The sequence below is a fragment of the Emys orbicularis genome, chromosome 2 (assembly GCF_028017835.1).
Source record: "Emys orbicularis isolate rEmyOrb1 chromosome 2, rEmyOrb1.hap1, whole genome shotgun sequence".
Classification (NCBI taxonomy): domain Eukaryota; kingdom Metazoa; phylum Chordata; order Testudines; family Emydidae; genus Emys; species Emys orbicularis.
Window position 1 is genome coordinate 291,844,185 of NC_088684.1, and position 17,081 is coordinate 291,861,265.

General features: G+C 49.0%; 1 protein-coding gene across 1 annotated transcript in view; it reads right to left on the reverse strand.

Annotated features, from left to right (window-relative positions):
• Window positions 1–17,081, reverse strand: part of WNT3A (Wnt family member 3A) — a 120,288-nt gene that overhangs the window by 38,480 nt on the left and 64,727 nt on the right. Inside the window, exon 2 of the mRNA XM_065397987.1 lies at window positions 15,024–15,265. Coding sequence (XP_065254059.1) covers window positions 15,024–15,265 — 242 coding nt within the window. The remainder of the gene's footprint in view (window positions 1–15,023; window positions 15,266–17,081) is intronic.

Below are 17,081 nucleotides of genomic sequence, written 5' to 3' on the forward strand. Positions count from 1 at the left end.
GCCCGAAGTATCCCCTTGAAATACTGTTGTCATGTAGGGCGATATTCAGCCCTGGTGTAACTCCACTGGAGTTGCAAGAGATCTTATTGTACATCCCAAACAAGTAGGCGTAGGATGCTAGGAATGTAGGATTTGCCACGTCAGATGATTTGTCTCCCCAGACAGCTTTTCACTTGCACTCCTGCACAACCCGCTTCCCTTTCATATAATTGCAACTGTACTAGACGGGTGGCTCAAAGGAAGGTGCTAACAGCACACAGGGTAAGTCTACATGGCACACTAAGCCCGGGCTCTGACTCAGGTTTGAGCCCAAGCCTGCTTCTGTCCCCTTACAAATCAGTCTAACTCAGGTCAGCAAGCCCCTAGGACCCTGCTGGAGGGGAGAGATCAGAGCCCAGGTCCTGCTCTGACTTGGGTCCAAGCCCCGCTATTTTTCAGGTTTAAAACAAACAAAAGAGAATGGTTTGGAAGAGTTATCAGAGGGAAAGGCTCAGAAGGAGACCCCATCGGCCAGAAGGCATGGGATGCATTGTCCTAGGGATGGGGGTTCCACGACCGCCACTCATAGGCGCCGATTCTACTGGTGCTTGGCCCTCTACCCTGGCCCCGCCCCCACTCCACCCCTGCCCCACCCCCATTCCAACCTCTTCCCAAAAGTCCCACCCCCCAACTCCGCCCCCTCCCTGCCTCTATTCCGACTCCTTCCCCAAATCCCCTCCCCGCCTCTTCTCGGCCTCCTCCCCTGAGTGTGCCACGTACCTGCTCCTCCCCGCTCCCTCCCGGAGCTTGCTACAGATGTTTGGCGGAGGTAAGCGCTGGGAGGGAGGCAGAGGAGCGGGGATGCGGCCCGCTCAGGGGAGGAGGCGGAGGCGGCGGAGGAGGAGGTGATGTGGGGGGGCGGGGAGCTTGGCTGCTGGTGCAGAGCACCCACTAATTTTTCTCTGTGGGTGCTCCAGCCCCGGAGCACCCAGGGAATCGGCGCATATGCCGCCACTACCAAGAGGTAGTTCTGTTCATTCCCTCTGAAGCATCCGGCACTGGCCATTGTCAGAGACAGGATGCTGGGCTAGATGGACCATTGTACTGACCCAGTATTGCTGTTGTTAGGTGGAGGCAGCTCAAGGTCAGATCCAAGTCAGGAGATCTGCACAGTGCAGTATGTACACGTTAGCGAGGCTGCGGGACCCGGGTCCAGCAACAGTAAGCCCCGGTTTACCATGCAGTGTGGATGCTTAGGCATGGGCTTGGAAACACTAAGTCCACAAGCCCGGGTCCCACAGGCCCGAGCTTAGTGTGCAGTGTAGACATACTCATAGTCACTTGAGCAATGCTACACATGGAGATAGGCTTCCTTCCTTACCTCACCAGCATCAGCTCATCTCCTGAAGCAGTTCCCCAGCTCCTACCTCAACATACAATGACGATTTGCTACTGTATAGAGCCGACACTGCTGCCCTGATTCCAAGAGCTGCCTCTGTCTGTTTTGTCTTGCATCAAGAAAGGAGACAGACAGACCAGGGGTCAGTGGCTGGTGGTCTGCATTTATTCACCTGCATGGCCAAGTGCAACTTGTACGGATAGATGTTCAATCCTGTTCCTTCCAGTTCTTTTCCCCATGGTTACCAGGTACAGTTTGTAGAACTTTGTTGTTGATACCTGGGCAGCTGCTCAAATTGCCATTAGCACAGAGGTGGAAGGGGTGTGGTGGGAAATCAGGTCCTCTGGGGAAAATTTGCATCAGAGAGAGACAGAGATTTTCATCCAACCTCCTACATGTAACATATCAACCTCCCGGAAAAATAAATGTCTCATGGCTCTCTGCTGATGCCATACTTTATTGCAGAGGTGGAAAAGTCTGATCCAGGATGTGGGGGTAGAGGGTGGGGAGCGGGAGGGGAGGCGTTTGGCACAGAGACGAGCAAGACGTTGGCACGCCATCAAGAAAATATTATTGAGATTGTCTAAATCCCTTAGTCTTAACACTGCAGCTTCTTGCAAAGTGATCTCTTCAGTACGGGGAAGGGGCAGGACTCTTCTGTCAGAGGTAAGAGACTTGGTCTCGCTGAGCAATATGTTACCCTACTGCAAGGACTTGTGTTCCCCCTAATCTTTAGGGCTGGGAATTTGAGGCCCTGATCTGTTGCTACTGAAGTCAAGGGCAATATTCCCACTGCCTTCAACGGTAGCAGGGTGAAGCTCCTGGTAAGGAATGCCAGTTACTAAGGTATAGCCTGAGCCAGCAGAAACATCCACCCCTTCTGTCAACGTTCAGCAGCTCCTCCTGTAGGAGGAAGGATAGTCTTGTGGTTTAGATGCTAGATTAGACTACGAGAGACTCCTGCCTTCCTGTGTAACCTTGGGCCAAATCATTTAACCTCTCAATGTTTCTCTTCCCCCATCACATGGGAATAATGGTACTTCCTTTCTCCCACTCTCTCTCTGTGTCAAACGTAGCCCTTCAGGGCAGGGACTGTCTCTTACTGGGCATATGTACAGCACCTAGCACAACGGGGCCATGATCTCAGTTGTGGCATTGACACTGCTTCAGGGTTACACGGGCGACCCAGAGATCCAGGGTTTATGGAACTCGGGGTGGGGAGGCTGTGATCCAAAACACTACTAGGGGGGTGCTTGAAACCAATGTGAATTGATCCGCTCAGCATCTCACGTCATCAATTCACTGCCATTGCCGATGCCTCAGGCAATGGTGACACCAGAGTCTCTCCTGTTCTCTGCCTGTGACACACAGTTTAGTCTCCTGAGGACTGAAATGATTTATTCTCACTAAATAACGGCTTCATAACGGGGTATCTGGGTGAAATGTAATGGCCTGTGACATACAGGAGGTCAGATTGGACGATCGAATGCTCCTTCCTGGCTTTAGACTATGAAAGGATGAAACCGCCCAGAGTGGGGTTCTGGGAGAACAAGCCATCTCAGATTAGAGTTGAGATTTTAGCCATGATGCACAAAGAACGTCGATGAATTCTGGGACCCAAAAGGAAGAGATCCAGAGACTCACAGCACAGTAACACAAAACTAGGGATAAGAAGATTCCAATGAGTCAAAAACAGAGATTGAAACACCTCAGGCTTTGGGGGTGTAATGTACCGTGGATAACCTTTGCTCCTGCATTTGTGTTATCTTCTAGCCACTAGTGACAAAGGTGCAAACTCAGTGCACTGACGGTCACCGGATGGGTTCACTGATGGAACTGGAAACAGTATTTGTCATCACCTCTTGTCCTAAACTGTGGGGGAGTGTTGTCAGGTACTGATTAATAGACGTCACACTCCTAGCCCAGAGGGGGCTGTATTTCTTCAGGGGGTGTGTGGGTGTATCTAACCTGCTGATATGGATTTTATAGCTAAGATGTTACTTGCTTTATGAGTAGAATTAGCTGCAAATACTTAGTAACATAGCATTACCCCATATTCACCATTAGAAGGCCTCTGTCACGCTGCTGGCCCAGAACCGTGAGAACACTGACCTACCTTTGTACGCAGACCTCTTCAACCACCCACCCACCAGCTCGCCTCTTTTCTAGATGCCCTTTATAGTCATTTATGCCACCACAGGACGTGAAAGTGGAATCTGCTTGGTGCAATGAGTGGTCAGCCATGACAGTTGTTAATCACTCTCTCGTCACTGACCCAATCATCTGCCCACTAGGTTCTGAGCTGCTAAGGCTCCCGTGGTCAGCTCTGAACCAGTTTCGAACAGGACAGGGCAACTGTGTGGCTAATCTCTTAAATGGAGTTTTTCGAATGACCCGCGAGGCAGCTGCGGTCAACTTCAGACTATGTCACATATCCTTGCCCAGTGCCTACTGACATATTTTGATGGCTGGCTACCAGCTCTCCACCAGGCTGATGATGATGCCAGCAAATGGCTGGGCACATTTAGCATATGCTGGGACCTGGGGAGAAAACACCAGGCACTACAGAGCTCTTTGATCTAGCGGTGAAAGGCAGAACAAGATCCAACGGCTGGAAGTTAAAGCCAAACAAATTCAAATGCGAAATAAAGTACAATTTTGTTAACCATGAGGGTGATTAATCATTGGAACAAATGGCCAAGGGGATGAGTGGATTCTCCATCTCTTGAAGTCTTCAGATTAAGACTGGAGGCCTTTTGGGAAAACTGGCTTTATTGGAGTCAATACGGGAATAACAGGATGAAATTCTATGGTCTGGGTAATACAGGAGGTCAGATTAGAGGATCTAATAGTTCCTTCTGGCCTTAAAATCTATGAACTGATTCAATAAAGAAATATATGGTTTGGGATCCAGCGTTGTGATATCAGCATAAATGACATGACATGATTATCATTTATTATCACTGCTGGATGAAGCCTCCAAAAGATGGGTTGGCATAATTTCTCTGCCTGCTAAGAAGTCTACTGTATCTGTCCAGCAATGCTTGCTGTGAAATCGAGGTCAGGCCAGGATCATCTTTTCACACCTGGGCTTTCACGACAGGTTGGGGTCCCCAAGGCAGATCACAGTAACTCATTCATTCACATCTTTCCCCTTGCCTTGGCCACCCAACCGTGGGTTCTCGCAACCTCTGGAAGTCAGAGTCCCTCCCCCCTAATAAGGAGACCATCGTTTGGCTTCAAAAGAGGCAAGCCTCATGCAGCATTAATCTCCTTGCTGGGTATGGGTAATGTTTCCTGGGGTTAAAATCAGAGGAAAATAATCAAGAGGTCACACCATTGGCTTTGGGGCTTGGCTTCTGTCACTTACGCACTAGCAGGAGTGATGGCGAAGGATTCTTTCTGCAGCACATGATGTTCCATCGGGGTCCAGAATGAATTTATGTCTCCAAACCTCTGCACCTCCCGTTAGGTTCCCATTTGTCCACTGTGAGTTTGATAAACGCCCCGAGAGGGCACATCTGGCCGGTGCAGATGCTTGCCGAGGCAACACACGCCCGTGCGCGCAAACACACACGCACCCAGGCAAACACACAGATGCACAAAAAGAGACACTGTGACTTTCAAAGGTTTCACGAGTGTTAAACTCTAATAAACAAGCTCTGTTCACGAAGGCTGAAAGAATCCAAGGCCTCCTCAACAAAGCATTTAATCCAGTTGGCCACGACCTTTGACATTATTAGGGTTCGCAGTGACCCTAATCCAATCAGATTGATTAACTAAAGCAGAGACCCCCATCAGCTGACCCCCCTCTGTCCTCTCCTATTTAGCCCTGACCAAACAGTGGGAGAGACGTGCCGTATTACACCACAATGGGCCCGCATTGAGAACCTGTTTCATTACAGGGCGACTTAAACTCCCATTACTCCATCAATGTATCATTCTTCAATAGTTCATTAAAAGCTGCTCTTCCACAATAACCATTAGCCATTTCTCAGTCCAGCTGGCAGGTTTAGAGCCCTGGCCAGTCTTTCGCAAGGCGGGGTAGGAGGGAGTGAAAGAAATGGACGGACAAGGGCTCCCTTTTAAAATTTAAACGAACAGGGGGCTTAAATAGTTTGAGGTAATTTACTTTTATTGAAAGAGGGGGGAGGAAACTTTTATTCTGGTTTAATTATGTGCTGAGGTCTCTGAAAGAGACAGGGACCTAATAAGATTTCTGGGTTTGCTTTTTTTGGTGTCCTTTGTTTTTTTGTCTTTTGTTCATGTTGAGTCGTGGTTTTTTTGCCCCAAATTGAATTCAAATTCACATTGCTTTGGGAGATTTAAATGAACAACATAGACTAACATAATTCAGGGATAGTCACCTTATAAATGCATAGATAGCCAGATACAATCCTTAATAGAACCATAGGAGTTAGAGATGGAAAAGACAGATGAGATTAGTTAGTCCATCCTCTGTTGCCTAGGCAGGATTGTTGCAATATATTCTCCAGACAGTATCCAGTCTAGTGTTTGCTCCTTGGGAAATCAAAAGATGCAACACATTTCTGGTGGATGAGCCACGCCTCGTAGCTAAACCACTGGGTGTGACCTGTAAGAATAAAGCTGCTTTGATAACCTTAAAGCACATTTCTAGGGCAAATTCAACTTTCAGTTAAGCGACACCCATGTAACATCTGGAGCAATGAATGACCTTGAAACAAATGGATTTCCACTAGCGTCAGGGGTAGGATTTGGGCCCTAAAGACGGTTTTATGATGACAAACTCTTTCATAAAGGATTCTCTTCCCACTATAGATGTTATAGTGACTGGTGATCCACGAATAGGATCGATCGATAGATAGGAGTGGATGGGTGAGTAATGGGGACCAGATTCATTTTTTCCCTTCCAAGCACCAGGATTTGTTTCGCAGGGTAGCTCGCATGCCAAAGAGTTTGGGAGAATCTGGGCTGCTTGTTTCCAGTGGTTTGCAGAGAGAGAACCATGCGTTCTAACCATGCTGCGAGTCTTTCCCCTGAGCTGCCCATCCACTGGCACTAACAAAGAATGCGCAAGAGACACTAAGACCAGATGGAAGGGAAAACCTAGCGTAACTAACAACTTCTTAGTAACACCAGATCTCCCTACCCCAGCCTTGCAGCATGGTTCAGCTAGGCAAACACCACTGCAGGAGCCAGGGGAACGCCAAAAGGTTCAGCATGAATAGGCACCCAACTGTTCGGATGCCAGGGATAGGAAAACTGAATAGTGCATTTGCCCAGTGCAATGAATGCTGGCGGCTCTTGGGATCTTGGGCCCTGCCTGGTTATCAGCTGGTGAAGTGGAGCACAGCTAGAGGCTTCCTGGCCAGTAAATGAGACTCTGATATGTCCAAATGGCAGCAGAGCCCATATCTGAAATTGCCTAGACACCCGTGAACGTCAGGCCTCGACATGATCCTGAGTATCACTGATGATGTAACTGCCCCTCCTATGGGCCTGTCTCCGCTACAGAAACAATCAGGTTTAAAATACGTTTGTAGCTAAGCCATGTTATACCATAGGGGTGTCACAGGGTGACTGGCTCCTTTAGGGGGAGATGGAGCCATCCCCACACCTGTGCCGTAATTAATTAGCTGCTTCCCAGCCTGAGGGGGTGGGACGAAGGAGGATCAGGTGGTAGCTTAATGGGCACCTTGGCCTTATAAAAGCGCTGAGAGAGATCAGTCTAGCAATCGGGCCCACAGGCAGTAAGGCTTGTGGAAAGCTCTGAGCCAGGCTCTGCAGGAGAGGGGTACTCCAGAGCTAGCCCAGAGCAGAGAAAGAGCCTCTTAAAGGTAGCCTGGGAATGGGGCCCATAGGGTAGCACTGAAGAGAAGCCCCAAAGAGCAGAAGAACCTTTTTGTTTGTTTGGGACTTTTTAGTTTGGAATTCTTGTTTTGTGACGTGGCCGGCGGGTTAAAACACATCTCCAGAACAGACTGAGGTGTGGAGCGCTGAGGAGACTACCTGAGGCAGGGAATACCTGTAGTGCTACACTTGGCCAGTAGGGGGTGCGATGGGGCAGCCACACCCCATAACAAGGGGTTTTCCTGGCATGTGTGGACACAAGGAGCTTTTTACCTATCTAAAAACCAAAAGGAATACCTACAGGAAATGGAAGGAGGGGCATGTCTCCAAGGAAGTGTACATGGGAATAACACGAGCGTTTAGGGAAAAAATCAGGAAAGCCAAGGCAAAGAATGAATTACAGCTGGCAAGAAACGTTAGAAACAACAGGAAGGGGTTCTTCAAATATGTCAGACAAAAAGGGAAAGATCAAGGACAGTGCGGGTCCACTGCTCAGTGGAGAAGGTGAGCTGATACCAGAAGATGATGGGAAGGCAGAGCTGCTCAGTGCCTACTTTGCTTCAGTCTTCTCACAAAAAAATAACACGTGACAGGATGATTAGCAAAGTTCCCATAGACAATAAAGGGGGAGGGATGCAGATCAGGATAAGTGAAGAACACGTCAGAGATCTTCTGACCAATTTGAATAAATTCAAATCAGCAGGGCTGGATGCTATTCACCCGAGGGTACTGAAGGAATTAGCTGAAGAAATCTCAGAGCCACTAGCAATAATATTTACAAACTCATGGATGACAGGAGAGGTCCTGGACGACTGGAGAAGGACTAACGTGGTGCCCATCTTTAAAAAAAGGGGAAAAAGAGGAGCCAGGAAACTATAGACCAGTCAGCCTGGCGTCGATACCTGGGAAGCTACTAGAGCAATGTATGAAACATTCAATTTGCAAATACCTGGAGATGAAGCGATAATCACAGGGCCAGCCCTAGACCAAATGGTACCCCAAGCAAGGAGTGTCTTTGGTGCCCCCACCCCATTTATTTCCCATCAGATTTGTCCCTTGCTGCAAACTAGATTGCAATTGAGCTTTTCGCTTCCTATAGTGAGCTCCTGAAGGCTTCTTCTGGGGCATCTTTTATTTTCTACGGGGAAAACAAACAGTATTAGGGAGAACAAAAGTCTCTGTTCCTCAGTCTTAGAAAGTCATCCAATATTACATGTTAAACATGGCAAAAGAAGAACCAGTATTTCTTTTATATTGTTGCACAGATAGAGGTTCGATAGACGTCTCTGGCGTCTCATTAAATATGTCCTTTATTAGTCGCTACTTACACTCAAGTCTTAAAACACAAGTACTCTTTAATAATTACACAATAAAACAAGGTTCACAATATCACAGCTGGGCTTTCACTTCACTTCAGTTTGTTCTGATATCTCACTGACTGACTCGTGATGCCCCACCCCTTATATACCTGCGAGGGCATGGCGGACAATGTAGTTCTCAGAAAGTCTGGAAGGTTCCACGAGATTCTACAAAGGTCCAGAACATTCTAGTGGTTCTCAAACTTTTGTACTGGTGACCCATTTCACATAGCAAGCCTCTGAGTGCGACCCCCCCCTAATAAATTAAAAACACTTTTTAATATATTTAACACCATTATAAATGCTGGAGGCAAAGCGGTGTCGGGGTGGAGGCTGACAGCTCATGACCCCCCATGTAATAACTTCACGACCCCCTGAGGGGTCCCGACCCCCAGTTTGAGAACCCCTGTTCTAGGAGGTTAGTGAAAAATGAATCCACATACGTAATACCTGAAACGTGTTATTTCAGACATTCTATTTTCCCTTTTGTCGCTAACAACAAAAACAACCCCCCAAGCCCGGCACCTCAGGCAGTCGCCTGGGTTGCTTGCCCCTAAATCCGGCCCTGGGTAATCACCAACAGTCGGCATGGATTTACCAAGAACAAATGATGCCAAACCAGCTTCATTTCCTTCTTTAACAGGGTAACTGATTTGGTGGATAGGGGGAATATGGTGGACATAATTAAGGCTACGAGTTTGTCACGGAGGTTACGGAAGTCACGGATTCGGTGACTTTACGGGACCTCCGTGACTTCTGCAACGGCCGGTGCATCTGGCCCAGGGGCCACCTGAGCAGCTCAGACAGCTCCTGGGCCACTGCCCCCTGCCCCAGCAGCAGCAGGAGTTTGGGTGGTGTGGGAGGGGGCTCAGAGCTGGGGGTTGGGGCGCAGGAGGAGGTGCGGGCTCTGGGCGGCGCTTACCTTGGAGGTCTCCCCGGAAGCGGTGACATGTCCCTCCCTCAGCTCCTAGCTCTACACGCTGCCTCCAACCGCAGGCACCGCCCCCGCAGCTCCCATTGGCTGCGATTCGTGGCCAATGGGAGCTGTGGGAGGGACATGTCACTGCTTCTGGGGAGACCCCCAAAGTAAGCGCCGCCCAGAGCCCTCGAGGAGCCGGGTAGGGAGCCTGCCAGCCCTGCCAACCTTGCTCCTCCCCCGCACCAGTGGGGGTCCCAGGCCGCGCACCACCTCCCGCCCCCAGCATCAGCGGGGGTCCCGGGCTGCTCCCTCTGAGCACCTACGGCACCCCCTGGACTGCCCCCCGAGCAAACACGGCACCCCCAGGCTGCCCTCCCACCCACAAGATTTAGTCAGGGGTATATAGTACAAGTCATGGACATGTCATGGGCCGTGAATTTTTGTTTACTGCCCGTGATCTGTCCATGACTTTTACTAAAAATACCTGTGACTAAAACAGCCTTAGACATCATATACCTGGATCTTGGCAAAGCTTTCGATACAGTCCCACATGGCACTTCGATAAGTAAACTGGAGAAATGCGGGCTCAACAGAACTACCATTAAGTGGATACATACTTGGTTAAACAACCACAAACAAAGAGTAACTATTAATGGAACAATGTTGGATTGGAGGGAGGAGTCAAGTACTGTTCCACAGGGATCTGTTGTGGGTCCGGTGTTATGTAACATCTTTATTAATGACCTGGATGTAGGTATAGAGAGCATACTGATCAAGTTTGCAGATGACACAAAGTGCGGGTTGCCAATACATTGGAGGATAGAGCTAAAATTCAGAGAGCTCTTGATAGACTGGAGAACTGGGCTATAGACAACAAAATGAAATTCAACAGACAAACTTAAGGTGCTACACTTGGGGAAGAAAAACCAAATGCACAAGTACAGAATGGGGGAAAACTGGCTCGGCAACAGCACTGCTGAGAAGGATCTGGGAGTTGTGGTGCACCACAGCCTCAACATGAGTCAGCAATAAACTGCTGTTGCAAAAAGAGCAAATGCAATTTTAGCTTGCATTTACCCGCAAGTCAAGGGAAGCGATAGTACCATTCTACTCAGTGCTGGGTAGGCCTCAGCTGGAGTACTGTGTCCAGTTTTGCTCACCAATATATAGAAAGGATGTAGAGAAACTGGAAAGGAGCCAGAGATGAGTGACAAAGATGATCAAAGGGATGGAATGCAAGCCATACGAGCGAAGACTGAAGGAACTGGGTATGTTTAGTTTGTAAAAGAGGAGATTAAGGGGGGACATGATACCGGTCTTCAGATACTTGAAAGGCTGCCATAAAAAAGATGGAGAAAAGTTGTTCTCTTTTGTCACAGAGGGCAGAACAAGAGGCAATGGGTTCAAACTACAGCATAGCTGATTTAGATTAAATCTCAGGACAAACTTCCTAATGGTAAGAACAGTAGGAGAATGGAACAGACACCTCGGTAGGTCGTGGAAGCTCCTTCACTGGAGGTTTTCAAAAGGAGGCTGGACAGCCATCGGTCTGGGGTGGTTTAGACACAACCAATCCTGTGCCTTGGCAGGGGGTTAGACTAGATGACCCTTGTGGTCCATGATTCTAGAGCATCCCCCTCCTCACATACACCATGAGAGAGCCTCCTGTTTTAGACTGTGGCTCTATCAGTGTCAAAACATGGCGGCCTCACATGACCACAGTCCGGCAAGATTTTGACATCACTGAGTCAGAGTCAGACCCTAGCTCTGAATTGTGATGAGATACCAAAGTGGGGACTGTGGCATGAATACTGAGCTAGTTTCAATTAGATTCCGGCCTAGAGAGCATTTCTTCAGGGAAAATCAGAAAATAAAAACAACAACAACAAAACCCAAACAAAACAACCCTTCTTAGTAAGAAAAACTGAGATCCAGATCCCCACTGGTGAAAATGGGAATAGCTCCCATGACTTCAGTGGAACAGTGCTGATTTACACCAGCCGAGGACCTGGCCCCACTGTCCGCAATGGAGCAGTGCTGATTTACACCAGCCGAGGACCTGGCCCCACTGACCGCAATGGAGCAGTGCTGATTTACACCAGCCGAGGACCTGGCCCCACTGACCGCAATGGAGCAGTGGTGATTTACACCAGCCGAGGACCTGGCCCCACTGACCGCAATGGAGCAGTGGTGATTTACACCAGCCGAGGACCTGGCCCCACTGACCGCAATGGAGCAGTGGTGATTTACACCAGCCGAGGACCTGGCCCCACTGACCGCAATGGAGCAGTGGTGATTTACACCAGCCGAGGACCTGGCCCCACTGACCGCAATGGGAAGCTGAAGTTGGCTTCTAGGTCGCTTGGCTTTTAAACGGTGAACTCCAGCACTTTTCTTTTTTCCTTTTGGTAGTAGCTCAAGTATGTTCCTCCCCTCGGGGATCTGCACAAGAATGTGGCTGAGCTGTTCTCCTCCCCCCCCCCCCCCCCGCCGTTCCCTCCCCCCCCCCCCGCCTCCTGCAATAGGTGAAGTCGAACTGAAGGATGGTTAGATTCTCCCTCGAGGAACAACATTCTTCAGTTATGAAATCGTCCCAGCCTCTTTTTCCTAGCCGAGCCTGGCTACTGCACGACGGCAGGATCCAGGCCCCATCCTGGCACACACACTCCCCATGACTGCAGTGGGCGCTGCAGGGGCAGGGCATGGGCTTCCTTCCCGCCAACATATAACCACAGGTTTCTCAGAAGGCAGTGTGGAGTGGCAGAGCATCTATTCTGCCCTGTGTCTGAGGTATGTCTACACTGCAGTCAGAGATGGGACTGGATCTATCTTGGCTCTAGCTAGCTCCAATAACAATGGCAGCACAGGCCCACCTGGGGCCCTGGGTATGTACTCAGTTGGCTAGCCTATGCTGCCATGCAGGCCCATTGAGAAGAAGTTTGGGGCCCTGGTATATCGTGTTTCCTGGGGCCCCTCCAATTTCATCCCCATTTCATGCCTTGTTATTGATGTTTTGAGGGCCCCCCCTGAGCTTGGGCCCTGGTACAATTGCCCCCCCCCCCTTTCACTCTTCTCATCAGCCCTGCTGGCATGGCTCCGCTGGTATTGTTATTGGAGCTCGCTAGAAGAAAGCTAGCTTGGGTATGTCTACACGGGCTGCAAACACACATCTGACTGCAGTGTAGACGTACCCTGAGAGCCGGAGGCATTCCACGTGCCTTTACGAAGGTATCAGGAATTAGGGAGGTCTGGTGTGATGAAGGTACTGGACTAGGATTTAGTAAACCTGAGTTCAGTTCCCAGACTCCTTGAGGGACCTTGGGCAAGTCACTTAGGTCTTGTCCACACCAGAAAGTTCAACCCCACCTAGCGTGACTGAAATTAGATCAGTATAAAGGTGTTCTCTACCAGCATAGCTATTCCCCTAGGGGAAGGGGCATTACTATTCTGAGATGAGTCACCTTTATAAGTTCATCCACTCTAGGGATTTTGCCAGTATAACTAGTTTGATAAAAATCATTCCTCCAACCAACATAACTTTACTGGTAAAAAACATATAGACTAGACCTTAATACATATGTGCCCCAGTTTTCCATCTGTACCTGGGGATAATAGCACTTCCTTTGGCTTTCTTTTCCAGGTGTGTGTACAATGCCTACCACAAGAGAGCCCTGATTTTGGTTGGCGTCTCTAGATACTAAAATATGAATGTAATGTGAGAAGAGCGCTGTGTAAGCTCGAAATCTTGTCTCTTTCACAAATGGAAGCTGGCTCAGTCTAAGATATTACTTTGTCTCTCTCCAATCAATAATGATCCAGACATTACTTTCAGCATACTGCTGTGATGCACTCCGGGAATTTTATAAAGTTCACCACGACAGGATCCAAAACTCTTCTGAATTACACAGTAGAATAAAAACAATATCCCGCCCCGACACCTTCTGATCGCAAGTGACAGTGGATCTTGGCCTGAGGTGAACTTATGAGCTCAACCATATAAACAGACTTTAGAATGGTCTCCCTGAAATGTATCCTAGAGGCTACCTTGCACTGGTGACATGAGGTCAACTGGCGTTGCTCTGGCTTTCGGACAAGCTAATTTCAGTGGGAGGAGTGTCGGTCCTTTTGGGAACCTGTAACAGTGTCTTTAATTGCACACTGAAAGGATTACTTCCAGGTCTGTACTGCTGCTATCCTGAAGGCGCAGCAGACTTTGTCAGATATTCCTATACAGCGGTGAGGGGCAGGGAGTCCAGCTTCATTATCTCCGGGGAGGTCAAATGCAAAGCAAGTTTGCCTTTCAGCTGAACTTATTCGTGCTAATCTAAAACTAAGGGCCTGATCCTGTTCCCACTGAAATCAGTGGGAGCCAGACTGGGGCCTAAAAGCCAGGATGCAAAGCAGAATAAAACAGTTGCTTTTGCTCCAAAAGAGGCATCTAACATATGGGACAAGGCCCTGATCCAGCTCCCATTCAAGTCAACGGAAAGACTTCCAATGGGAGTTGGATCCGAATCCATTTAGCCAGGCAGGCCCCCAATATCTATCTATCTATCTATCTATCTATCTATCTATCTATCTATCTATCTATCTATCTATCTATCTATCTATCTATCTATCCCCATACACCTCGTCTATCTATCTATCTATCTATCTATCTATCTATCTATCTATCTATCTATCTATCTATCTATCTATCCCCATACACTGTATCCATCTATCTATGAATCTATCTAGTGCCCAACACCAAAATCTAGACACTAAAAGCACAATCAGTTCTGAAAGGGGAGCCCATTAATCCTGGGCTGTTAGCTGACTCCCACTTTGATATCATTGATGATGGTGTTAAATAAGATCAGCCCTAACCATCATTGCCGCCAGGCTCAGTCAGATGTCACCCGACTGCTCAATATCAATGCCGTGTATCATTTCCCCTTTGCGTACAGCCCTTCGGTGGGGTTTCAGCCTCCTGACAGCATGCCAGGCCGAGCCAGTCTGCAATCACTGACGGACCATCAGATGCGGCGTGAAATGACGTTTGGTTGGAATGGAATCCAGCTCTACCAATGGAAACAGCTGCTGCTTTAACAATCCAAGCCTATGGGAGGAGACTAGATGATTCAGGGCCCCTGGCAATGCCAGCTCTCTAGGTCACCAGTTCAACTCCAGCCCCGGGTGGGCAGTAAATGAAAATTGTTACCACTTGAGGAGTGTTTGGTATCCTGTATGAAGGAGTTGGGAGGTCTCAGTCCTCTTCCCAGTGGGCCCACTGCTGTTGGCCATCTCATCGGAGAGGCCCAGGGCTGAATGGGTGTTGGGACTGAACTGGCCTCTCTGCTCTAATGACGGCCTCTCTGCATCAGGCCGGAAGTGCGTAGGTGGGGTGCTAGGTGGCGGAAGCCTGCGTGGTACTTTATACCAGCCCAAAAGAAAAGGTCACAACAAATGATATAAACTACAAGATGGGTTTCAATGTCTGTTTGCTGCTAATAGTCCACATACATCACCATTGCTTGCCTTATAGCTCAGCACTCACCTTTATCTAGCACAGGCCCAAATATGGCCAGGCTGTCATTGACGGTGGTGCAATTCCACCTCCTCCCACGGAACTGGTGCTGGCACTCCTGGATCCCGATCTTGACCCCTTCCGCCACGCTGGGCATGATCTCCACATAGTTCCGACAGAAGCGCAGCTGCTTCGGGACCAGCCCTGGGATGCTGCCGCAGAGGATGGGCTGAGTCCCCAGGGAGGAATACTGGTGACCGATGGCCAAGGACCTAGAAGAGAAAACATGGTAGTTTTCAGCTGATTCCGCTCCCAGCTCCTGATCCTTCCCCACAGAGAATGGAGTCATCTACCTCTTTAAGCCTTCCACAATCCCCAACAAAGAGCTCCATCATACCGCCTTCCCTGAACTAGGTCTTGTCTGTATGGGGATACTCAGGAAAACTAATCTGAATTAGCTTTTAAAGTGGATTAGTAAAACTGCATTAAAGCCCTATGTGGACACACTTATTCAGAATTAAAGTGACCCAAATTAAGGCCTGGTCTACACTAGAAAACAAGGGATGGTTTGCAGAATATCCAGACATCATAATGACAGGTGCATTCAAAATAGATGGGTAGATAGAGAGATGGGTAGACATAGAGCTAGTTAAATAGATTTAAATATGCTCTTACGAGTGCTCTTAACAACCACCTAGATCAGGGGTTCTCAAACTGGGGGGTCGGGACCCCTCGGGGGGGTCACGAGATTATTACATGGGGGGTTGCGATCTGTCAGCCTCCACCCCAAACCCTGCTTTGCCTCCAGCATTTATAATGGTGTTAAATATGTAAAAAAGTGTTTTTAATTTATAAGGGGGGGTGGCACACAGAGGGTTGCTATGTGAAAGGGGTCACCAGTACAAAAGTCTGAGAACCACTGACCTAGATTATTACAACCGAAAAGATTTTTAAAGTCAAATTTCCTTTTCATCTTTCATTTAGTTTCTTGGTTTACTTTTCTGCCCTGAACGTGAAACTACGCTGGTCAGTTTCTCTTTCTGTTTAAACACATCTTGGCTACTGGGTTTTCATTTAGGACTAGCTTCTTGTGTTTGGGCCGCCTCCATGCCAGAAAACATTTGTCTGTTTTTAAAAAAAGGTTATTTGCACTGAAATTGTAAAAAAAAAAAAAAAAGACAATAATTGTATCGATGCCGAGTGCTGTGAGAAGGCTAGCGTAGAGAGGAAGGAGGGGCCAGAGTTTTGTGCCCTAGTCCAGTGGTTCTCAAAGTCGGTCCGCCGCTTGTTCAGGGAAAGCCCCTGGCGGGCCGGGCCGGTTTGTTTACCTGCCGTGTCTGCAAGTTCGGCCGATCGCGGCTCCCACTGGCCGCAGTTCGCTCTCCCAGGCCAATGGGGGCTGCAGGAAGGGCGGCAGCACATCCCGCAGCCCGCGCCGCTTCCCGCAGCCCCCATTGGCCTGGAGTGGCGAACCGCGGCCAGTGGGAGCCACGATCGGCCGAACCTGTGGATGCAGCAGGTAAGCAAACCAGCCCAGCCCGCTCGGGGCTTTCCCTGAACAAGCGGCGGCCCTAGTTTGAGAACCACTGCCCTAGTCTAAGACTTGGGAGCCAGAGGCTTCCTATGTGCCGTGAGGCAAGTCTCGGTTCTCCATCTGTCCAATGGGGATAACTGCACTGCTCTACCTCCCAGAGGTGCTGTGAGGCTAAATGCATTACAGAGGGTGAGGTGCTCAGAGACTGTGGTAATGGGGCCATGTTTCACCTAAGATCGAGTCTTTTTTTAACTAGGATAAAAGGTGAGTTAGAAGGTGTCACAGGCGGGCCGGCCTTTTTAAGGGGCGATTGGCCCAGCCTCACCAATGCTCCCAGCTGAGGCCTGAGGAGGTCCTTAGAAAGGCCAGTAAGAGCTCAGTAGAGCTGGTGAAGTGCAGTGAGCAGGGAGGATTCTGTAGTAGGCTCTGGGTCAGGGCAAGGAGCCGGAGGAGCTGAGGAAAAGCCTCTGGGAACTGCAGCCTATGATGGGCAGGAGAACTACTTTATTTTGACATTTCCCCCCAAAATTTCTGTTGAACCAATAAACTGTGCG